Raw genomic sequence first — 24,856 nt, forward strand, 5'->3', positions numbered from 1 at the left:
ATGAACTGTGGTGTGTTTCATATATTGAAAGAACGAAAATAGGTGATAAGGATATCTGGTTCTTTCATGACTGCGTGCTGAGAGTCTGTGTATGTGTCGCACACACAGAGAGAGAGAGAGGTGGGGGAAAAGGTCAACGCCCCAGACTTGAAAAATATGCTGAATCTTTCGCACCAGCAGGAAATGAATAAACACATTTTATGACTCAGAAAGTATCTTATGTGTGCGTGTCACTTTGCTTTTGACATGATATTAATCTTTGTCAAAACGATGACTGTGTGAGATTTGGAAGAGCGCATCGCTACAGTACAACAACACTTGTATTTTTCTCTCTGCCTGCGAGTATATTTGTTTCACTATCAAAAAATGTTTTATTTGTTTTACTATCAAAATTTGTTGTTTTTCTGTAGAATTTTGCCAGGGACAACTGTTTTGTTGCCGTGGGTTCTTTCACGTGCGTTACTTGCATGCTACGGTCACGGGACCTCTGTTTCTCGTCCAATCAAAATGACTAGCATCCAGACCACCCCTTGTGGATGGGGAGAAAGTATTGTGGGGATTCGATCCCTTGTTTTCAGATTATCTTGCTTCGTGGGGGAACGCGTGACCACCAGCCCAACACTCCATTTTTTCTCTTACTGTGGAAATCTGTTGTAAACTTGAAAGTTTTACGAAAAATGGGGTAACATCTTGCGGGTTTGGTTGTTGTTTGTTTTTTCTGATGAATTGTCAGTTCGTCTTTTCATTTGATGTTAAGCTGTATACGATAGTTTGTTTGTTTTCTTTAGAATAACAACGTTGTTTCAGTTTCATCTGTATAGAATTTGGTTAAATGCGTCAGTACATACAAGATGAAAATTGAACTGTTAAGTGTATCGGTGTATCCAGTAACGGTTTGCGTATATACAATACAGCCACCTGTCTCTGCAACACACAGATGCCGCTTTTTGAAATGGTTGTTACATGTCAAACGATGCAATGTTTTACGTTTGCTGAACTACTGAAATATGACCATCAACGAGAGCAGTAGATGAAAGTGAATACATTTTCCTCATCACTGAATATCAATAATAATAATAATAATAATGAATATGATGATGATAGTGTTGATGATAATGACGACGATGATGATGATGATGATGGTTAGAAGAAGAAGAAGAATGAATACTACTTATATAGCATTCTATCCAGAAAACTGCTCAAGGTGTTTTACAAAACACATAATATTCTACATTACACATTGCATGAACTGATACATGATTATCCCAGATACAGTTGTCGAAAAGTGGTTAGTGAGTTGCAGTGACGCAAAATTTTGCTTGGTAGGCCTGCCGACTTTCTGTCTCTTTTCTCAACTCTGGTTGATAGATGATCGTGATCGTGTTGAGATGGGACTGCTGTTTGAGTGCATTTTAATGTCACAGGTGTATGTCCTATTTCTCACATTTGTCACGGTGTTGTGAATTTAGTGCAAGGTGGGGCAGATAACTTGTCCCAGGTGCGTGTTTCTGTCACCCTGTTATCCTTAGGGTTTTTTTTCTGAAAGCATTTTATCACGTTGCCATAATATAGGCATGTGCGATAAGAAATTTGGGTATGGTGTGTTTGAGTGTGTTTGAATGTGTATGCGCGTGCATGATCTATCTATGGATAGGGGTATGTTTTTGATGTATGTGCGATGGGGAGGTGGATAAGAAGGTTGATGTTTGTTTGTCTGTTTCAAGACATTATGGGAAATAATTGTGATTCTGAACAGAAATACTCAGCGATCAGTAGAGTACGACTCTTTATTTCATTTTTGTGTCTTGCACTGCATGGATATCAATAGATAATGCTCACACAAATCGAACAAGTGCTATGTTGCTTTGTTGATTTTTGTTACTTTAGCTCATCAAGTTAGCTTATATAAAGGAACTCGCAAATCCAAATAGACTGATGCCATATAAATAGCGATCTCATTCGTCAATATTCGATTTTTGCCATTTATTTTGTTCAGGGAAGAAAACAAGACTTAAGTAAATACATGCACAGTGGGATGGGCGTATGAAATGACCATACATTCGTAACGCACATGCCAGTTTGCTGAAAATTGACTGGACTCGCTTGAAACGTTTCATTATTGGCTTGAAACGTTTCATTATTACTTTCTGCATTTATATTTGCTGCGTGTTTTATGCCCGTTTGGTTTGACATCGTCGGACTGAAGTAGCGATTCAATGTGTAATCATTGCTGTTGTTGCATCCACATCCCAAACGTGGGGGCAAAAGGATGAAATTACTTTGATGTTTTTGCCCTTGCTCAGCTGTGCCAAAAGGATTAAATTTCTTTGAACTTTTTTTCCGCACTAAGCTGTGCTAAAAGGATTAGATTTCTTTGAACTTTTTCCCGCACTAAGCTGTGCTAAAAGGATTGAATGTCTTAGAACTTTGTTCCGTGCTGAGCTGTTCTAAATGGATTAAATTTCTTTGAACTTGTTTGCTATCAGACCTGTGCTGAAATGATTACATTTCTTGGTACTTTCTGCCGTGCTGGGCAGGGCTGTAAGGATGAAATTTCTTCGAAAAATGTACTGTGCTGAAGTGTGCTAAAAGGAATAAATTTCTTAGACCTTTATGCTTTTTTCCCGTGCTGAGTTATGCTGAGTGTGTCCACCCTGGGTGTGCAGATACACAGCATCACGGCTCGCAGTCTGACCAAGGACCAGATGCAGACCCTTAGGGAGGCCGGAAACAGCACGGTGCCGGACCACCACCAGTCCAAGGCCACCCTTCACCTGCAGAGCTCCAGCCCAGGACGGCCTGAGGAGCACACCCCCTCCTCCTCCTCCTCCTCCCTCTCGGTCAGCCTGTCTCACAGTCAGCAACACCACCACAAGCAGCCTGTCGCTGTGAAGAAACGGGACTCCATGCCCAACGTGTCCCCGTCTGGCCGCTACAAAGACCTGGACCCCAGCAATCAGCCCGTGCTCATCTACCCGGAGACAGAGGAGCGGGTGTCGTCTTCCTGTGACGGGGGTGATCGCCACCCGGTCAGCACCCTCACCCTCACTCCGGTCTCTGCTGCCGCTGCTGCTTCTCTTCCGGCGGTGGGGGAAGGTGAGGAGGAGGTGGGGGGATCTCCCCTCGCTCCCCGCATCAAGTCGGGCTGCATCTCGGCGCGCGCTGCCTTCTGGGAGCGGCGCATCATGCAAGGGGAGGCCACTGACCTGGAGGTGGAGGAAGAGTTCCCGGAAATGGTCCAGAGCGGTCATGCTTAAATTGGTTTTAAAAAAAAAGAAGTAAGATGAAGAAGAAGAAGAATGAAAACATAGAAATACAGAGAGAAGAACAGAAATTCAGGAAAGAAAATAGTTTCATCTCTTGGATATAGACAGCCGCATATGTTTTGCAGTATGAAATTACTTTTCAGCAGGTCAAAGTTATTGTGCTAAAGGAGTTGTATTTATCAGCGGCACTTGAAAGTAACATTTGAGAAAAAATAGCGAATTGTGAAAACTTACCTGCTAGAGTCTTACAGATTTGTCAAAGGAAAAGATATTTATCTGCCGACTGTATTCCAAGAAAAAATTGTTCTTTATAGTTAAGCTGTTGTATCAGTCGATGTAAACGGCTTGCAAATTGTGCTTCGCATGACCAGATGTGCATGAAAAAAACCAACAACGACGAAGAAAGCAACGTGTTTGTGATGGCATGGTATCTTACTGAATTTTATAAAAGACAAGCTATGGCATGGCGCATAATCCAAAGCAGCATGGATTCAGTGACCCTTTTTTTATGGTAGAACTGCATGAAGGAGACTATCCCCGCAAACCATTTGCAGATGATTCTTTCATACCATCTCCTGATCCTTAATGAAAGACCAAGATATCAAACTAAGAACGAAGAACCGACGGGTATTTTACCAGTCTGCATCTTCGTTCAGACAGTGCGTTGGATTTCTTTACCAAAGATTGCACTGTGTAGACGCAGGCGTGTCTTGAATTGTACAAATCCAGTTTTAAACAGTAAGAAACGTTTGCTTCGAGCAAATATGTGTTTCTTGGACAATTGTACGTGATTCGGAATATGCTGAACGGATTTTTTGCAGTGTAAGATATTTCTGACGAAAACGACACACTGCAAATAAACGTTTTAACACGTGACACATTCTCGCCCCCCAAATCTGCCAGTTTGTACAATATAAAATCATGATCCTGTGATGACAGGATGTGACTAACCAGATCTGACCAGTCTGCATGTATTCAGCTGTATGTTCAATAGTGTCTACGACCTTAATTAACGAGGACTTTGTTTCGTGCTTGGATTATTTTGTTGCATGGGTGGTTGCAATATTTATCTCCGATTATGCATGTGAGTTCCGATAGTTTATTCCATTTGAATTTGTTACGGAGTAATCGTTGACTTTTGTACATAGCTTTCGCCACTACATAGTTTTCTTTGTCGTGTTGTCGTCGTTGTTGTTTTGTGGGTTTTTTTTGTTTTGTTTTTTTCCCCGTCATTTTTTTCATCTTTGTTTTACAGCATGTGGTGATTCACTGAATTCAATGCCTCTTAAGCATGGTGCTGAACGGTAGTTATGAAGAGTTGCTGACTCTTGCAGAATTTTATAGCATTTTGCACTTCTAATTCGTAGTTGAATCCACGAATTATAGTTTTTAATTCTGAAGTTTTAAGTTTGTGTAAACAGGATGGAATTTTTAAAGAAAAAAGAATTTTACACAAAACTGCTGCTTTTATCTGCTGCTGGTCAGTAGAAGTAAAGATAAATTGAAAAAAAAAATATTTGTACATGACGACATTGAAAAATGTGGTAATTGTTAAAAAAAAAAACTGAGATAAAACGGTATTTGTACAAGACAAAAAAAAATTCCCTAAAGCTGTGGTGTTGCAAGACTCATTCAAACTAAAACGTGCCTTTCTCGTGATACTCTTCTTCAATCACTGATATGTGTGACGGGACATTAAACAAAAATTCCTCTTCGTGATATTCTTTCAAATACTGACGTGGATTAAACTTCATGTCCAAGATTTTCATTCTGTCCTCACTGTCTTTGATACGGAAAAATGATATATACAGAAAGTATTGTTGTCCCATCAGTGTAAATTCATCCTAAATAGCTAACCTTCATGCTGAGTTATCTCGATTTCTGAATTTTTGTTGGCACCCACTTGCGGTCTTCCCTCCACTGTTATGTTACTTACGCATGCACGCACGCTCTCTCTATCTCTCTCTCTGTGTCTGTCTCACACACACACAAATGGAAGATTCAAGGTTGCCGAAAAAAGCATTTAATATGTTATATGACTTAGATTTGAGGGGCAAGGTAAACTGGGTATCAAAGGTTAGGGTTAGATTATATGAACTGGGATTTGGTTATGTTTGGTTACAGCAGGGGGTAGGGGACATAAAGGGATTTATTAGTGCACTCCGAACAAGATTAATTGACTGTAGATGGCAAGATTGGTCTTATCATGTTCAAGATAGCGATAGGTTTGAGTTTTACAGACAGTTCATTTCTATACACTCTATTCCTACTTATCTGTCAATGAAAATGGATAAGCATTTGAAACATATCACAACCAGGTTCCGATTTGGAATTTCTGACATATTTCTTCATCATTATCGTTATCGAAAGTCCAGTGTCTCTGATCTTAGTTGTCCTTTATGCAGACGTGCTGAAGAAACCGAACTTCACTTTGTGTTGTGTTGCCCTGCTTTGAATGACCTTAGACATGAGTGGATTCCACAAAAATATTATAGACACCCTACTTTATTTCGACTTGCCATGCTTATGTCATCAACTAACGAAACTGTTATAAGACAGTTTGCTATTTACTTATATAAGGCTTTTAAGTTTCGCAGTGTATTATGTAGTTAATTATTATTAGTTGTGCATTATCCAATTTGTGGATTATCATTTGCAGTTTATCATTCACTTCTGTAATTTGTAAGGTTTTGATTTTGAATGTTGATTCACTGTACCCCCTTCATGAGGGGCCATGGCCTTTATTGAATAAACTATCCGTATCCGTATCCGTATCTCACACACACACACACACACACACACACACACACACAGAGTAACCATTTTTCTTCTAGTCGTTAAACAGGCGGGCGGGTGGACATCACTGACGTTGCAACAGAGCTGAAGGAATACTTGGTTTGCCAAACCACAAGTATGAAATACAACACGTCAGATATCCTGAAGTTAAAAGCGGGAAAAACTTGAGCCGAGCATCAGGCTTTTCTTCACCAGTTTTCTGACTTTTTCGACTTTGCTTCCAACACGGAAAATTTTCCTGTCACGATCGTTTTTTGTTTTTTTTGTTTTTTGTTGTTGTTGTTGGTTTTTTTCGAGGAGGCTATCTCTGTTTTCAAGTTCTGTCGCTCACTCGTCATGGCAACACATCCAAAAATTAATCACTATTTGTGACATCGAGACTTTCCCGTTGTTCTGCATCAGCGTATCTCTTTCCCGCTGACGTCTCGTTATCTCCCACGTGTTCACGTCTTTACATAACGACCGAAACACAACTGGATGTTTCCATGGTGACCACAGCTACCTACCATGATGACTGTGCGGCGGATAAGATGATTAGGGTATAAGTAGAATTCGGAGATTCTAAAAACCGAACAGTAATAAGATGGATTGGGAGAGGATGCGTGATCATTTCTAGTAATAGCATTAACGTGCTGCTTTGTGCGTGCAGTGACTGGGAGGGGTTTTTTTGTGGTTTTTTTTTCTTTCTTTTTTTTCTTCTTCTTCATCTGTGTCTGTATACCTCCTCTGTCTCTTCATCCTTTCCCTTCCAGCCACTCTCAGACCGTGATAACAGTCACTCACTCGCACGTTGCCACAGTACCACATGATTCACTTTAAAGGACCACTTGGGAACTTGTGCAGCTTTGTTTTCTTTCTTTGGGGTGTGGCGAAATTATGCCGAATGAATTATGTAGGCGAACAGCGTTGTTTGCAGCCATTGTAATCAACGATACACATAGAAAGAGGTGCTATCTTTGCACCTGCGCTCCCATTCTCTGTATAATGAAATATCACATCTTTCGTTTTCATTCTCTGAATAAATTGTATATTTTGGACTGAAACATGGTTTGTTTTTTTCAAACGTATGTTTCAAGTCGACACTGGTGCATGTGTGCCTATGACAGTGTCTTCAGTTAGAGGCTACAGGTAGACCGTATGTAGCCTGTATTTTTAAATCAAATCATCTCTCGATTTTTTAAAAACATTTTATGAAAACATGCTTTTATAAAGTGGTCCTTTACTTTTTGGTGTGAAATCTGTATGTTCATGTACTGTGGTCAGGAGGAAAGAGAGGCTGAAAGGAAAGGAAGTAAGAAATATGACTCCCTTTCCCCGGAAGAGAATATCTGAACACACAGGCTGAGAATAACTGACAAGAAAATGTTGACAATGCTTAAAGAAATTTTGATAGGTTTTACCATTTAAAAGGAATGATTGGACAGCTGTTGTTGTTTAAGACGACTGACGGGAAATGCGTAGATGAATAAATTGTAAGTCTTTATCCACTGTGCTTTGTCCTATCTCTCCAGTATGCCTAGTTACCCTTTGTATACACTTACTTGTAAATTTGTATGTACTTTGTACGCGATGTCGGTTTGTGCATGTTTGATTTTTTTTATCTTCACTGCAATGGACGATAATAACGATCAGGAACAAGCGACCGTTTCCGTCGGCTTGTGCTCTGTTGTCAGGACACCAGTCAATGCATTTAGCTGGAAAACAGGAATACCGACTGATATTTGCAAAGTGACTATTCCTTTGTTATCCGCGCTTGACATAGATCATTGTTGTGTAATGGGTGTAATAGTATAATACCCAGTCAGTATCTGATACTATCGTCGCTTCAGCATTATATTCAGCATTGTATACTCTTCCCAGGTGATCCAATGTATTGATTAGGTGCAAACCAAGAGTGCTTGAAAGTACAGGGTATTTCTTAGAGACCTATTCAAAAAGCGCATCTTTCCCCCCAAAATACAGTGACAAAATTATCAATATCAGTGTAAGATAAATTAACCTATTTCTATAAGAAGTGAATACAGGAAAACACATTCGAAAATATAATTATGTGGTTATCCCCATTTTGGGTTGTGCTCCCTCCAACTGACTTTCAGAAACTTTATAAAAAACAAACGATTCTCCATGCACATATTGGTGATATGAATTTAATCGGAATTCTCTGTTATTTTAGTCAGTGACTTCTACTTAAAACTGTATTCATTCCATATACTTACCTTCTCTATGTCGTACATTGACTGCAATGAGAAACAAAATTGTACATACATATTCCGCGTAATTTATACCACTGCAAGGGTAAGTTCATAACTGCATGATATCCAGTACACATTTAAAGATATTTAACCTGTAGAGATGCATGCAAAGTAGATGGACCGAAGTACATAAATGACTATGTCTTTCCGTAAACAGGTTTCTGATCATTTATAAGGCATGCGTTTCGGGATTGCATTTTTCTATTTTATTATTACACAGTACTCCGTTCACTGTTTCATCAGTTTAGTTTCTGATGCAAAACAGAATTTCGTACAGGAATGAAATATTGAGGAAGCGCACATCTGGATTGTGATCTTGTTGAGAATGGTAAATGAATAAAAATAAAATAAAATAAAATAAAAACAATGTGAATATTTTGTCCTAATTTGTGCTCATCTGGCGTGTGTGTGTGTGTGTGTGTGTGTGTGTGTGTGTGTGTGCGCGCGCGCGCGCGCGCGTGTGTATCTGTGTGTGTTTGTGCGTGTGGGCTTGTGTGTCTGTGTTCGCTCGTGTAACTACGTGAGTGCTAACGCAGGCGCTCGAACGACAGTTTGTGCAAGTTATGCCCATGAAGGTCTGTGTGGATTTGTACATGTGCCAAAGAAACAACTGGTCACTGCATAGGCATCCATGTGCATGTGGGTGTGTGTGTTTGTGTGTGTGTTTATGTGTGTGTCTGTGCGTACCTGCGTGCGTGTCGCCCACCCACACACCCACTTCATCTCCTCCCCATACCCCCCCGCCCCACCTTCCCCACACCTTCCACCAAGTCCAGGCAGGAGAACATTGCCGAGAACCTCTACGAAGCGGGAACGCAGCAGGACTGGGAGGAGGAACGACAGCGATGGTGACGTGGGCAGAGCCTGCAACAGACCTTGCAGAGGAGCTGACAGCAGTGGCGACGGAAGGTGGTACCAGCGAAGCAGTAGAGGAGGAAGTTGACGGAGTGGTTGACGTACATCAACGTGTTGGCCACCAGACGTAACAACGTGTACAGCGCCACCTGCAACACGTGGGGGGGTGGGGGGTCTTTGTCATCATTTCCGCTTCCGGTTTTCATGGAGGTGTCTGAAGCGTGTGGACTGTTCTTTTTTTTTTCGCTATGCTAAATATGTATATATTTTTTTTTAAAGAAAAAGAATAGGCAGAAGCCTGACTCGCTAAAATCCAACGTGTTGATTGGACCTTTGTGTGTACTGTGTGCTTGTTTGTCAAACGCGTGTGTGTGTGTGTATGTGTGTGTGTGTGTGCCTGTCTGTGCAAGTGTGAGTGTGCGTGTGTCTTTCTGTACTGGTGTTCCTGTCTTAGCAATAGGTATGATTGTATGAATGTGTGAGTGTGTCAATTTGCGTATATTCTCGTCTGTCTGTCTGCCTGTGTATGTGTGTAGGTGTGTGTTTATGTGTATGCTTTTATGCCTGTCTGTGTATGTGTAATTTGTGTGATAGACGGAAGGTAGATGGCAATAATATTATGGTCAGCATGCTTATCTGCCAATGCAGTGTCCGTGAGGGTCTTGGTTCGAATCCCGCTCTCTCTCCACTTCTCCAGTTTGACAGAAATATCAAACTGAGAGTCTACTCATTTGGATTAATGATGATAATAATAATAATAATAATGTACATTTATGTAGCTCCCTTTCTCTCTAAGAGCTCGGGGCGCTTTACATGAAAGGAAAATATTACAAGTTACATAAAACATTCATGGCCACTCTTTCCCAACACCCCCTTCCTCCCCCTCCTCACTCACACTCTCCTTTTCTCACTCCACATACATCCAAAGTGAGCTGACATGTGTGGTGTTTGAGAACAAGGAAGCTGAGAGTACTTACAGACAGGTTTTAAAAAGCTGAGTTTTTAGTGATGGGTGAAAAGCAGAAATAGAATCAGATGCACGGATATGATGAGGAAGGTTGTTCCAGATGTGAGGAGCAGCAAAGAAGAAAGAACGTTCACCATAGGTTCTTGTATTGACACGAAGAAGTTTCAAAAAGTAGCAGTCAGAGGAAGAGCGGAGGTATCTTGCGGGAGTGTAAACACTGATAAGGTCAGAAAGATATGTAGGTCCTGCGGAGTGGAAAGCAGAATAGCAGAGACACGCAACTTTGTATTTAATTCTCGCTTCAGTGGGGAGCCAATGGATGAGACGATGAAACGAGTCCCGCGCGCAGCACGCACTTTGTGCATTGAAACAAAACCCAACAACATGACAGTAAAAGTGTTATCCTCTGGTAAAATTCTGTAGAAGTCCACACTGACAGCTATGCAAATATTATAATACATGCATGCACTCAAGGCTTGACCAGCGCGTTGTGTTACGCTGCTGTCAGGCATCTGCCAAGCAGATGTGGTGTAGCGTATATGGATTTTTCCGAACTCTGTGACGCCTCCTTGGAAAACTGAAACTGTGTGTGTGTGTGTGTGTGTGTGTGTGTGTGTGTGTGTGTGTGTGTTTTCCTGCAGAGGTATGTGTGCCTGTCTGCTTGTGTAGGTGTCTTTGAGTGTATGTTTGTGTGCATGTGTGTGTGTTGCCTGTGTAGGTATAATGTGCGTGTATGTGCACGCGCGCGTGCATTTATGCGCATGTACACGCCAGTGCCTCCGTGTGCGAGTGTATGTACATGAGTGTGTGTGTATGTGTGTGTGTGTGTGTGCGTGTGTGTGTGTGTGTGTGTGTGTGTGTGTGTGTGTGTGTGTGTCTGCGTGATCGGGCGTTTAAAGTTGACCTACCTGTTCAGGTGTATTCTTACCTACCTGTTCAGCTGTGTTCCTGACCCAAACGGTGTGCTCGGCCACGAGCATGACAGCGAGGGGGGCTGACAGCGTGACGAACGTCAGTGACGCCAACAAGGGCATCAACGTCAGCTGACGACTGTGGTTCTCTCGCTTCTGGTGCTTTGCTCCTTGTGACGCCACACCACCACAGTCATTGTCTGCTGGCAAAGCACTGGTGTGCAGTTCACAGTCTCTGCGCTCGGTCAGGGACAAGCCGAGGATATCGTTACAGTCATCCAAAGGCGTCGGTGTGACGTGGCCGAATTCATGGGTCTCGGTCTTGATGTCATACGTCCTTTTATTGAAAAAGGAGCTTTTCGTACACCGGTTTTTCCTAAACTTTGTTATCAAGTCAGAGTGTTCACATTTTTGCTTGTTGGAAAAGGAACTGGAGACCCCGTTGTTGATATATCCGGTTGGTGCATTGGTGTTGTTCCTGGTCTTGATCATGTAGCCCCTCCCTTTTCCTTTGCTGTGAAACGAGTTTGAAAGTCTGTTCCCTTCGGAGTGTCCGTTCCATCGACTCGCGGGTTGGTTCAAAGGGGAGTTTTCTGTGGACAGGAGTTCTGCAGAGGCAGATACAGGCACGGGGTTAACAGCTGGAGAGACAGACAGCTGAAGGGAGGCGCTAGCGTGTTCATTTTTACCACCACACTGCATTAGGACGTCGGCCTCCGATACGTTTCAGTCCAAGCTTTGTATTTTCTCTTTTACAACCAACGATGCTATGTCTAACCTGCCAATTCTTCCTCTGAGAAAAGTTGTCACCCTCTGAGTTTGGTTCCGGTGTTGCTGTGTCAGCATTCCACGCCGAAGCTAAAGGATTGTCAGTACGAGGCACTACGACAGAACGAAGTATCCTGGATGAGGGTTCACTAACTTTACTACACACAAACAGTTTACCAGAAGCCTGCTTTGAACCGTTCACATCAGACTGTGGTTTCGCGTTGTCTCTGATGACGGTGGAGACACACGTTCCCCGCTTTGGCTTTTCCTGGCGATTGTGGCACTGGAGGCTTCTCCTGAAGACTGCCGCCCTCCTCAGCGCCCGAACGAGCAGAAAGTTGAGGACGACGAGACATGGCGAGGGCAGGAAGCAGTACACGGTGGAGTCGATCCAGGGCCAGACGCGATGCACGAACACGTCCCGCGTCCCTGGGCCAGTGTGACACATGTAGCTGCCCGTCCTCTCGCTCCACACCAGCTGACGTATCACCAGGTGGTGGAAGTTCAACCCTACAGACGCCGCCGTCAGTCCACCGATGACGTATGCCGTGCACCTCTTTGACGTCACGGTGAGTGACGTCATGGGGCGGCAAACGACGTAGCAGCGCTGCGCGGTGACGGCGACCAGCAGCCAGGCACTGAGGTGAGCACAGGTGAAGAAGAGGAAGTAGTACAGCTTGCAGGCCACGTCGCTGGAGAGTAATGTGTAGAGGAAGGCGTCCACGAAGCCGAAGCAGAAGTTGAGGAGCAGCACGGCTATGTCGCACAGCGCCAGGGCCGCCAGGTACCTGCAGCAGGCGTTGGTCCGCAGCGCCGAACACGTCAGCACCAGCAGCGTCATCACGTTGCCAATGACGCCCACGGAGCACAGGACAGGCGGCGTGACCACGTTCAGCACGCGCGCCGCGCGGTACGTGGCGAACACGTCCAGCTGGTCTTCGGGCCAGGCCGTCTGTCGGACCGTGAACAGCCCCGCCTCCACCACTGGGGAGTCGTCCTGGGAGCACTGAAAAGAACGCGGTGCTTTGGTAGTTGTGTTCGTTTGTAAAAAAAAAAAAAAAAAAAAAAAAAAAAATGATAATAAAAAAGAAAAAAAAAAGAAAAAAAAGATAATGTTGATGATGATGATGATGATGACGACGACGACGACGACAATAACAACAACTTTTTTTTTTTTAAACAACCAACTTCACATGTCTTTCTGACTTTGTTTTTGTCTCTGTCATTCTCTGAGTGTATCTCTCGCATTGTCTCCGTCTGTCTCAGTCTCAGTCCCTGTCAGTGTCTCTGTCTTTGTCCGACTTCAGTTGTGAAAATTGATACTTTTTAATGGGTGTCTACAATCACCAATATGTATGACGGAACATTGAACATAATTATTATTTCTTTCCTGACGGGACATTGAATACATGCCTTTCCTTAGTCAAGATGACGACATGAACAAGACTCTCCTTCGATCATGGCACATTCGGTTCGCCTTCCATTGTCTTGTGCTGTAGTGGCCTATTTACAGAAGCGTACAATAATAATGGAGGCGCCGTGGTAGAACCAGACAGGCGTTGGACTTCTGATCCAGTGGTCAAGAGTTCTTCTTCTGCATTCTTGGGCTGCAACTCCCACGATCACTCGTATGTACCGAGTGGGCTTTTACGTGTATGACCGTTTTTACCCCGTCATGTAGGCAGCCATACTCCGCTTTCGGGGGTGTGCATGCTGGGTATGTTCTTGCTTCCATAACCCACCGAACGTTGACATGGATTACAGGATCTTTGACGTTCGTATTTGATTTTCTGCTTGCGTATACACACGAAGGAGATTCAGGCGCTAGTAACAGGTCTGCACATATGTTGACCTGGGAGATCGGAAAAAATCTCCACCCTTTACCCACCAGGCACCGTCACCGAGATTCGGACCCGGGACCCTGAGATTGATAGTCTAACGCTTTACCCACTGGGCTATTGCGCCCGTCGGTCAAGAGTTCAAAACCCTCGTTTCGACCTGGTGTTGTGTTCTTGGGGAAAGGCACTTTTACTCCGATTTTCCTCACTCCACCCAGGTGCGAATGGTTACCTGACTTCATCAGTGGAGGAAGGTAAAAACAGCGGAAGGAGATGGGTGGATTCACCCCTTCCTATGCTGAGCCCTGGTGGATTTGAATTCACTGCCTAGATGGCCGTAATAGGCAATGGGGCTTTTTATTAGAATAACACTATGCAATGAGAGGAAAACGGTTAAAATATAGATGGACTGGCAACATTGCCGAGTTTACGGGAAAACTACTTGCAGAACCTCAGGTTTTGTAACACAACAGACAAACGTAAGGGAATCTGGCCAACAGTTCCGCAGTGTGACATCTAAATGGCTTTACAGGTAAAAAAAAAATGGGAGAAGAAAAAGATAATAGTAATAATAAATGCACTGAAAAATATATACGAGCGTGTATTTTTCAACCTCTTTTTTTTTCCCCCAGCAACCTACGGTAGTCCTCTGCTGAATGCAGAGCGTGGCCGTGGTCACAGTACCACTTTTTTTTCTTTCTTTTTTTTTCCTGTGCTGTGCGAACTTGGCGAAACATCCGATCTTCACCGGATGAAACCGGAGTGGCCCGAGGCCTCGTGCTGTCTTACCACCGAAACATAGTAGTGAACAGCTCATGGCGGAAATGATCGCCTTCGATGTGGCCAGAGATGGCACAGCCCTTACCGAAAGTGTAGTAACTGCAACAATAGCCAGTGTACAGAAATATCTTTCCTACCTATTTCTGCAACAATAGCCAGTGTACAGAAATATCTCTCATGCCTATTTCTGCAACAATAGCCAGTGTACAGAAATATCTCTCATGCCTATTTCTGCAACAATAGCCAGTGTACAGAAATATCTCTCCTATCTGTTTCTGCAACAATTGTCAGTGTACAGAAATACCTCTCCAACCTATTTCGGAACTGAAGTCGTCAGACAGTCGATCTCTCTCTCTCTCGGTCTGTCTGTGTCTGTATCTGTCTGTCTGTCTGTCTGTCTGTCTGTCTGTCTCTTCTGGGTGTTGCATGTGTTGTTTTGTGTGAACTTTTTTTCTTTCTTTATGTTTTGGGTTTGTTTTTTTGTTTGTTTTTTGTTGTCCCCCAGGGCTGGGTGGAGTAAAAAGCATCTACCTTTGCTCATCTCATTACCTTGTAGAAATTAAATTTCGTTCGTTCTCTCTCTCTCTCTCTCTCTCTCTCTCTCTCTCTCCATATATATATATATATATATGTATATATATATATATATATATGAATACTGATATACAAACTTATGTATGTATGCATGTATGTATGTATGTATCTCTCCCTCCCTCTCTCTCTCTCTCTCTCTCTCTCTGTATATATATATATATATATATATATATAGAGAGAGAGAGAGAGAGAGATACATACATACATACATACATACATACATACATACATACATAAGTTTGTATATCAGTATTCAGCCAATGGTGAACAGTAAAACATTTCTGTAGTCCCTGTATGATATCAAGTGATAGATGGAGCCATCTCCTATCAGTTTTATTCCAGTTTGCCTCGAGAATGAACAACACAATTCCTGACAGTTCAAAATGTATGATCAGCTCGCTGGGAGACTCCTCCTATGTGTATTTCTCAAGCAGTTGAATAACTTTAATTCAAGTTCGGCTTGATGCCAGGAAAAAAGAAATATATCGGGGTGAATTAAGTAGCCCCATGATCTTCAAGTTAGAAATAAAGGCAATGAGATTTTTTTTTTTTTTTTTGGGGGATGACTTTGGTGCCTTTGTAACCTTTCAGCAGATGTCAAAGTTGTGATGAGAGGTAACAGGCCGTGATTACACAAAGAGATGATAGGTTGTGATGAGATAATAAGCCCCGATGAAACAGACATAGTAAGTCGTTGAAGAGATTACCAGGTGCCTGGCGTAATATCGCGGTCATAGTCGTGACTGGGAGATGGAAATGCTCAGATTTTGTAATCGCAGTATCTATACATGATAATAATAATAATAATAATAATCTTTTCCTTCTTCTTCTTCATTCGTGGGCTGCAACCTCCACGTTCACTCGTATGTATACGAGTAGGCTTTTACGTGGATGACCATCTTCACCTCGCTATGTAGGCAGCCATACTCCGTTTTCGGGGGTAATAATAATCATCATCATTCGAAGAAGAAGAAGCAGAAGAAGAAGAAGAAGAGTCAGTACCAAAATGAATGTCTGCAAACACAAGTTTTACAAAAAAGATAAAAACGCACAAAGACTCGGAAAACTCAAGCGAACATTACGCAGTTGAAACATATTACATTCCTTTCATTGTTTTGATTTTACATGCAAATATTATCATAATATCGAAACACCTTCTTGCTTTACAAATGTTCCTGTATTCTTTATATATATATATATAATTTACTTCACTTGCCGGTCGGTTAGTGGTCAGGATGGTCAATCGTTCAGTCGGTCACTCAGCATGTCTTCTTCTTCTTCGTTCGTGTGCTGCAACTCCCATGTTCACTTCTATAGTTATATACAAGTGGGGTTTTACGTGTATGACCGTTTTTACCCCGCCATGTAGGCAGCCATACTCCATTTTCTGGGGTGTGCATGCTGTATATGTTCTTGTTTCCATAACCCACCGAACGCTGACATGGATTACAGGATCTTTAACGTGCGTATTTGATCTTCTGCGTGCGTACACACACGAAGGGGGTTCAAGCAGAAGCAGGTCTGCACATAATTGTGTTGACCTGTGAGAGCGGTAAAAAACCTCCACACGTATACCCATCAGGCACCGTTACCGAGATTCGAACCCGGGACCCTCAGGTTGAAAGTCCAACGCTTTAACCACTCGGCTATTGCGCCGGTTTACTTGTCGTTGCTTACATGTCAAGCTGACTGCCGTCCTAGCTATATGTGTGGCAGTCCATGTGCTAATGACCGATAATGACACCATGGTAACGATTTTCACTTCACCGCTACCCCGTCGATTCGATCCGCGCTGCATCCGCATCACGCATAGTTAGTTATCCGACCATCATTTATTGAAATACGATGTCAAAGACATGATGCCTTCCATCTCTGTCTGTTGATCTCTGTCTGTCTGTCTGCCTCTCTCTCTCTCTCTGTCTCTCTGTCTCTCTCTCTCTTACCTTATGTGTACCTGATTATCAATCTATATTTTGTTTTGTTCTGTTGTGTTACGTAATGAATGTTTTATGTTTTCGAAATAAGTTTACACACAACCTCTTCATAATGGACTGCCTTTTTTCTGAATAAATCATCCGAATCTCTCTCTCTCTCTCTCTCTCTCTCTCTCTCTCTCTCTCTCTCTCTCTCTCTCTCTCTCTCTCTCTCTCTCTCTCTCTCTCTCTCTCTCTCTCTGTCTTTTCTTCTCATGTCTCTCTCAGCCATTTAAAACTAATTTTGAGAGAGAAACGTATCTTTGTGACATTGATGTGTATTGTTTTAGTGTCTATCTGTCAATAGTTTTCCTAACCTATGTAGTAGTAGTAGTAGTAGTAGTAGTAGTAGTCTTCAGTTTAACGTCTTCCACTTTAAGTGATATTAGACGGGAAAAAAAGGGGGGGGGAGGGGGAGGTGTGGGGGTGCGGGAGGGTGGAGGGCGGGGCGTGGTGGAGGGAACGGTATTGGGCAGAGGGTGAAAAATGGTGTGTGTGTATGTGTGTGTGCGCGTGTGCGCGCATATGTGTGTGTGTGTGTGTGTGTATGTGTGCGTGCGTGTGTGTGTGTGTGTGGTGGGGAAAGATACAGAGCATTGGAAAAAATAAAGCATTAAAAAACGGGAGACATAGGCACAATATAGAAGGAAACGCTAACATCAAACAACTGTAACAACTATAACAAATGTCCAGTTGGACTATGCAGCAAACCTTCTGCAATAGCAGATAGCATCTTGAAATTGTCAAAAATACATTCAAAAGAATTTTCCGAGAAGTTTGGTAAAAACGATTTCAGACTCTGACATTCAAAGAGTATGTGTTTTCTAGAAACAGATTCTCCACATATGCATTTAACTCACTCAGTACGGCCAGTCCTCTCTTCTCCTCTACACAGATCCCTCGGATGTCCGGTGGGTGTCTCAATGACCCAACCTTTAGCTTCCGTCGTCAGAATTGTGGTATTGTTTGTCAACATTCACCTCTTCAGTATAAGAGCCTTCCGCTTGCAATATTTTGATGGTCATAATTGGGGTGAAACGCTGTTAACGTCGTCTCTTTCGCCGTTCGTATGGAGAGAGTTAACATCTCTGCTGAACTTTGTTATAAAAGCGTTCAGCTTTATCCTGTTTGATAATGCCCGAATTTGCCTTAATCTGAATAAATTACTGAATGTATTTGATTGATTGATAGATTCCGGTTGTTGAATATTATTTATACTTTTATTTAAAATTTTGCCATTTTGCTGGTATACTTCCCTGACTTTGCTCCATGATGCTTTTTCTAGTAAGCGGTACCCCTCTTGTACAGACAAAGGTACATAAAGGTATGTGGTTCCCTGTTGGTGTTTTGCACCTTTTCTTGCAGCCCTGTCAGCCCATTCATTATATAGGAGACCAAGGTGAGAAGGAACCCAACAAAAATTTATATGTGTTCCTCTCAAATTCATAAGATGTACAATGTGACTTATTTCTATTATTATTTTGGACTTGTTCTTACAATTTGATGAGTTTAAAGCATATAATACAGATTTTGAATCAACACAAAATAAGACTTGTGGAAGGCAAACTGGGAGATCAAGAATATAATTTAAAGCCATAAGAACAGCGATAAGTTCAGCTGTGAATATTGACCGATCTTTACCAATATGGTATGATCGTTCAGTTTTCAGTTTTGCTATAACAAAAGCTGAACCTGCTTGGCCATTGTCTAGGAGTGAGCCGTCTGTGTAAATATGTAAGTGGTCACGGTATCGATTCTGAAGGTGTAATCGGACATCTGTTGCCATGATATTTGGATTTTCTTTTTTCGCAATGTCAGTATGATTGATATCAAACTGTGCTTTACTCATCTCCCAAATGGGGCATGGACTTACTGTTTTCTGTGTGTCTACATTATCTGGATTAATTTCGGACTTTTGGAAAAGGTTTGACACAAACGTGCCAATTGGTGTTAGATAAGATATCGTTTTAGCTCTTTTTGGGAAGTTGTTTTCAGATGTAATTCTTACTTCCTAACCTATGTGCTGTTGTTGTTGTTGATAAAAACATTGTACATATTATACATAACCTAGTCACTTTGATCCGTTGAAAATCTGCTATTATTTCATTTCGTGTTATGCTATCTAATTTCATGTTATGTTTTGCTGTTGTTGTTTAGTTTTTGTTTTTGTTTGTTTTTGTTGTTGTTGTTGGGGTTTTTTGTTGTTGTTTTTTTGTTTCTTTGTTTGTTTTTTTTTTTGTTGTTGTTTTTTTTTATCTGAAACGTGTGTCAAAGAGATACATCAAGAGACAAATTTGTTAAGCATCCATCTTGTCATGCTTCATGTTGATCTTAAGATAAATTACAAATAGTGTATATCCTTATTCCTTATCAGACTTTTTTTTTTTTTTTTTTTTTTTAATGGATCTCTTCGGTCTTGTAATTTCCAGGTAAAACCCGCATTGGAGGCTTAACTTTTTGCCTAAAGGCCCCCAAAACACGGTTTTGAGTCCTCCCCACCTCCTCTCTCTCTCTCTCTCTCTCTGATGTCACAGGAAGGTGGAAATATAACTGCTGAGGTCGGAAAAGGTTCGCGTGATGCGAGACGCAAAATGGCGACCAAATTGAAGTTCAGAACAATACCTCTTCAACAGTAGTATTTTCTGGAATCAAGCGTGCGTTTTTTCACATTACCTCAGAATACGCGCCTTAAAAGATAGTAAAGTTTGCATTTGGTTACCAGTACATGCCTTCCAAGGATGCTGCGATGTGTTTGAAAGCGTTTTTGCACCATTAAGCCGTGTGTATTGGACATTTAAAACCAAACCGAACACGAGGCTATGCGTCAGCACTGTGAGACCAAACCTGAACAACATTACTAACTTAGACACACTGAGAATTACCAGAAAGAGATTCATTTAACCCTAGTCATTCAACATGCAACAGTCAACAGCTGACAAGGAACAGCGACTTTTGCTCTATAACAGGAAGACAAAAGGTGTACAACTTCAAGGTATGTAAAACCAAGAGCGAATATCATTCTTGTGGTTTGTTTGAGTGCGCTTGTTCGCTGGCATACGCCTGTTCAAACTCTGTGTGTGTGTGTGTGTGTGTGTGTGTGTGTGTGTGTGTGTGTGTGTGTGTGTGTGTGTGTGTGCCCGCCTGGGTTTCTTGTTTGTTTGTTTGTTTTGTTTTTGTTTTTTATTCGTTTGTGTGCAGCTTACGATCAAGTTATTGAGGACTGAGGTCTTTCTCCGTGAAAGGTGGAGTGGTCGAGGTGTCGGGTCCTGGAGATTGTGTGTGTGTGCCTGCCCTTATGTTTTAGATGTATGGAGCATTGGGTCCTGGAGATTGTGTGTGTGTGTGTGTGTGTGTGTGTGTGTGTGTGTGTGTGTGTGTGTGTGTGTGTGTGTGTGTGTGTGTGTGTGTGCCCTTATGTTTTAGATGTATGGAGCATTGTTTTAACCTTTTATGATGGATTTTGTTCGCTCATCTTTTAATTTCCCTAGTGTCGCTGCTGCTAAGCGCGTGATGCTCTGTCGTTCCACGCTATAGAAACATCATCGATGAAGAAATTAACAATTGCTTCCTTTTGCCTCATTAAGATTTCCAGTCACGCAGTGTTCAGTCAGTGACGTCACTCAACTCTCCATGGGAGATAACCCCTGCTGTGGTTTGGGTCGCCAACCAGTCCGCTTCCGGTCTGTGCGACCTCCAGAGGTTATACACATTAGTGGGAAAATATGAATTAAAAAAAAAAAACAAAAAAAAAACACACCAGTAAAGCCAATGCTCGAGGAAATCTCTCTCTCTCTCTCTCTCTCTCTCTCTCTGTGTGTGTGTGTGTGTGTGTGTGTGTGTGTGTGTGTGCATGCGTAGTATTTACCCTTATTTTCATATTTACCTATTCATCAATTCCATCAATATCATCATCATCATCATCATCATTATTATTATTGTTAGTAGTAGTAGTAGTAGTGGTAGTAGTATCATTCTTCTTCTCCTTCTCCTTCTTCTTCTTCTTATTATTATTATCATTACTACTACTACTACTACTACTACTACTACTACTACTACTATTATTATTATTATCATCATCATCTACGTCATTTATCTATTTATATTCATCTATTTACTTATTCATATTGTTGTATACTATTCTAATTTAAGAAATAGTTTATTTAACTACTTATCTGTTTATTATTATTTTTATCATCATCATCATCATCACCATCATTATCATTTCATCATTATTATCTATGTCATTTATCTATCTTTATATATATATATATATATATATATATATATATATATATATATATATATATATATCTTATTTCATTTTGAATTTAGTAACTTAGGTAGTAAGTTAGTTATGTTTTTGTTTATTATCTTAATTTATCAATTCATCAATTGAACAACTTATCTATGTATTCACTTTTTAATCTTATTTTACTTTACTTTCTTCTTATTTTTCGTTCAAAGGCCCGACTTAGCGCGTTGGGTTACGCTGCTGGTCAGGCATCTGTTTAGCAGATGTGGTGTAGCGTGTGTGGAGTTGTCCGAACGCAGTGACGCCTCCTGGAGTTACTGGACTGAACTGGGTATAGATATGAAAACGCGGAAACAAAGTTGGTCAAGAGGCGATCGTGGAAGGCGAGGTAGGGTGTGTGGAGATGAATGCGGGGACGGAGATAGAAAGAACAGGATCACCGCTGACATGACGTCGAGGACAGAGACAGACAACTGTGACCAACATGCTCATGTATAGCAACAGACACACAACCCAAAGACTTCCTGCCAGGGCACAACTGCATGGGTGGGGGATGGGATGTGCGCCTCCTCATTTGGTCTTCACAGTTCACTTGTTGGAGACTACAACAACGCCTATGGTTGTCACCGTTTCAATATACGATTTCTAAGTAATATTTTTTAAGTTAAAAATCATGCGGTTGGTTTGAGTTTTTGTTCCTGGAGTGTAATGGAGTGTGAGGCTTTTTGTTTGTTTGTTTTTTGTTTGGGTTTTTGTTTGTTTGCTTGTGTGTTTTTTTATGGGGTGGGAGTTTGTTTAATCATTAATGTCCCGTCAGACATTCCTACTGGTGATTGTAGACATTTTGTTAAAAGTATCAATTTTCCCATTTGACTTGTTATCGTTTTAAAGGTAGGAGTGGATGGGGGATGAATGATAATTTGGGAGAAAATGGAGTAGAAGGGGGGGGTGGGTTTGTTTTGTTTTTCCAGTGTTTGTGTAATTTGTGACTTGACACTCTTTATCGATTGAAAATGTATGTTTTCTTGTGTGTTTTTAGTGCTCCTTTGTAGGGGGAAAAAACTTAATGTCTTGTCTTGTTTTTGTTATCATGGACGGGCCATTGAAATCTTGTAGCCAGAGTACATCAACCAAACATACGTCTCCAGCATTGTAAGAGTTATGTTATTGTGTTATGTCGTATTGTATTGTATTGTATTGTGGTGCGATGCCTTGCCTTGCCTTGCCTTGCCTTGCCTTGCCTTGCCTTGTCTTGTCTTGTCTTGTCTTGTCTTGTATTGTATTGTATTGTTTTGTTTTGTGCTTCGATGCCTTGCCTTGCCTCGCCTTATCTAGTCTTGCCTTGTCTAGTCTTGCCTTGCCTTGCCTTGCCTTGCCTTGTATTTTATTGTATTGTTTTGTGCCTCGATGCCTTGCCTTGCCTTGCCTTGTTTAGTCTTGCCTTGCCTTGCCTTGTATTGTATTGTATTGTGCCTCGATGCCTTGCCTTGCCTAGCCTTGTCTAGTCTTGTCTTGTCTTGTATTGTATGGTGTTGTATTACTTTCTGTCCCAGCAGTGTCCTCTGTCTCACTGCAGAGAGCGCATCACCACAGTACAGCGCCACTTTTCTTTTTCTTTTCTTTTTTCTGTCCGAAAATGTATTCGTTTGACTCAATTTTTTTAAAATTTCATACATCTGTCTATCTGTCTATAAATCTAGCTAACTATTCATCTATCTATCTATCTTTTTCTTTTCTTTTCTTTTTTCTGTCCGAAAATGTATTCGGTTTTTTTTTTCATAAATCTGTCTGTCTATAAATCTATCTATCTGTCTATCTATCTTTCTTTCTTTCTTTTCTTTTTTTTCTGTCTGCAAATATATTCGTTTGACTCAAATATTTTTATTTCATATATCTGTCTATAAATATAGCTAGCTAGCTAGCTAGCTAGCTATCTGTCTGTCTGTCTATCTATCTAGTATTTATTTGTTTGTTTATCTATTTATTTATTCATTCATTCATTCATTTATTTGTTTATTTATTCATTCATCTAGGTATTCGTTCATTGTTGTTGTTGTTGTTGTTTGTTTGTTTTCTTGTTTTGTTGGCAGTATTTTGCCACTGACAACATTCTTGTTGTCGTGGGTTCTTTTTCGTTCGCTAAGAAAAAGCTGCTCATGGGACTTCGTTTGTTTTTGTTTTGTTGTTGTTATTATTGGTTTGTTGTTGTTGTTGGAAAAAAAAGAAACAAAAAAGTTTTCAAGATGGGCGTGGATGCAAAATAAGTAATCAGCGTAACTGATGAAAGACCAATAATTCACTTTTAAGAGATGAGTGTGACCTTTGAAATAATAAAAGCGAGATGACCACTTGCAAATGAAAAAAAATGACATACGCCCCAACCCCACCCTATTTTAAAGAATAAATCTAACAATAAATGAGAAGTAAATGTAAAGATGATATTGCTGCATATGAAGTACACGGCATTCTTTTCAATACTATCAAAGATTGTGTCAGACATATTGGATAATGTTATCAGGAAAAATAAAAGAACTATGAATAAACTATGATATCAGAAAAAATACTGTACTTACCATGATGCGGCTAAATCCTTGTAAGATAACTTCCCTTAAAAAACAACAACAACAAACAATCAGTTTCGGGACCAAAAATGCGAATGTTTATTGGAAACGCTGCACATCCACACACAGTTTCATGCTGTCAGTTCAGTTCATCATAATGATTGATCATGACTATTTCAGTTGTTGTTATTGTAGTTGTTGTCATTTCGGGATGTATTCTCTTTCTTTGTGGTTGCTGGATTGTGGTTGTTTTTTTGTTGTTGCGTTGTTGTTTTTTCCTTTTTTTAACCGAAATATTATTCATCAAAATCCCAATGACGCACAGTTTTTTTTTAACAGGGCCGAACACCAAGTTCCATGTCAGTTCGTGTGGAAAGTCTTGGCCAAAAGAAAGAAGCAGCAGCTGCCACCACAATAGAGGAAGAGGAGGAGGAGGTGCAGAAGTGACCAAGTCACACCTTGGACACCAGCAGTTTGTTCTGTTCTTTATCCAGGCCCCTTGGAGATGCGGCTGCTGGCAGCCCTTCCCACTTTGCTAGATCAACGATCCAGCGGGTGTTTACGCCATGACGTAAACATACACAGACACACAGACACACACACACACACACACACACACACACACACACACACATTGAGACATGCACGCACGCACACACAGACACACACACACACACACACACACACACACACACTGAAACACGAACTCATTCACACACACACACAAAATTAATGTGCATGAGAGAGAGGGGGGCGGGGGTGAGGGGGGTGTAAGAGAAGACAGCATTATTAACGGTTTCCATGCGTGACGGTTGTGTTTACCCAAGGAATGATTTGCTTGGAGGATGGGGAGCGGGAAAAGAAGGAGGAGAGACGTGTTGGGTGGCGGGGGGCCGGGCGGGGGGGTGGGGGGTGGGTGGCGGAAGGGAGGGGGGAAGGTACGGAAGAGAGAGGGGGTGCAGGGGGGAGTGGGATGTATGGGGCAGGAGACTGTCAAACATCAGTAAATCATTCATTCAACATAAAGTCAGATGTCCTTCCAG

The 24,856-nt window shown here is 41.5% G+C and overlaps 3 protein-coding genes across 8 annotated transcripts in view; 1 reads left to right on the forward strand and 2 right to left on the reverse strand.

The window, feature by feature from the left end:
* LOC143292571 (uncharacterized) overlaps positions 1-8,698 on the forward strand; it is a 140,027-nt gene extending 131,329 nt beyond the window's left edge. For 5 of the 6 annotated variants that reach the window (XM_076602992.1, XM_076602993.1, XM_076602995.1 and 2 more), the window contains one exon: positions 2,667-8,698. In XM_076602992.1, coding sequence (XP_076459107.1) covers positions 2,667-3,257 — 591 coding nt within the window. In that variant the 3' untranslated portion in view covers positions 3,258-8,698. The remainder of the gene's footprint in view (positions 1-2,666) is intronic. The other variant, XM_076602996.1, reaches the window with a different exon arrangement.
* Positions 8,699-9,100: 402 nt separating this feature from the next.
* On the reverse strand, positions 9,101-11,539 carry LOC143292574 (uncharacterized). Its single transcript, XM_076602999.1, has 2 exons — positions 11,069-11,539; positions 9,101-9,318 (listed from the first exon to the last, which is right to left on the reverse strand). Exons 1-2 carry the CDS (start codon positions 11,537-11,539, stop codon positions 9,115-9,117), a joined length of 675 nt encoding a protein of 224 aa, XP_076459114.1. The 3' UTR covers positions 9,101-9,114.
* A 189-nt stretch (positions 11,540-11,728) lies between these two features.
* Positions 11,729-24,288, reverse strand: LOC143292573 (uncharacterized). Its single transcript, XM_076602998.1, has 2 exons — positions 23,826-24,288; positions 11,729-12,821 (listed from the first exon to the last, which is right to left on the reverse strand). Exons 1-2 carry the CDS (start codon positions 23,826-23,828, stop codon positions 11,733-11,735), a joined length of 1,092 nt encoding a protein of 363 aa, XP_076459113.1. The 5' UTR covers positions 23,829-24,288; the 3' UTR covers positions 11,729-11,732.
* Positions 24,289-24,856: the final 568 nt, after the last annotated feature.

Source organism: Babylonia areolata, chromosome 18 (genome assembly GCF_041734735.1).
Source record: "Babylonia areolata isolate BAREFJ2019XMU chromosome 18, ASM4173473v1, whole genome shotgun sequence".
In the NCBI taxonomy this organism is placed as follows: Eukaryota; Metazoa; Mollusca; class Gastropoda; order Neogastropoda; family Buccinidae; genus Babylonia; species Babylonia areolata.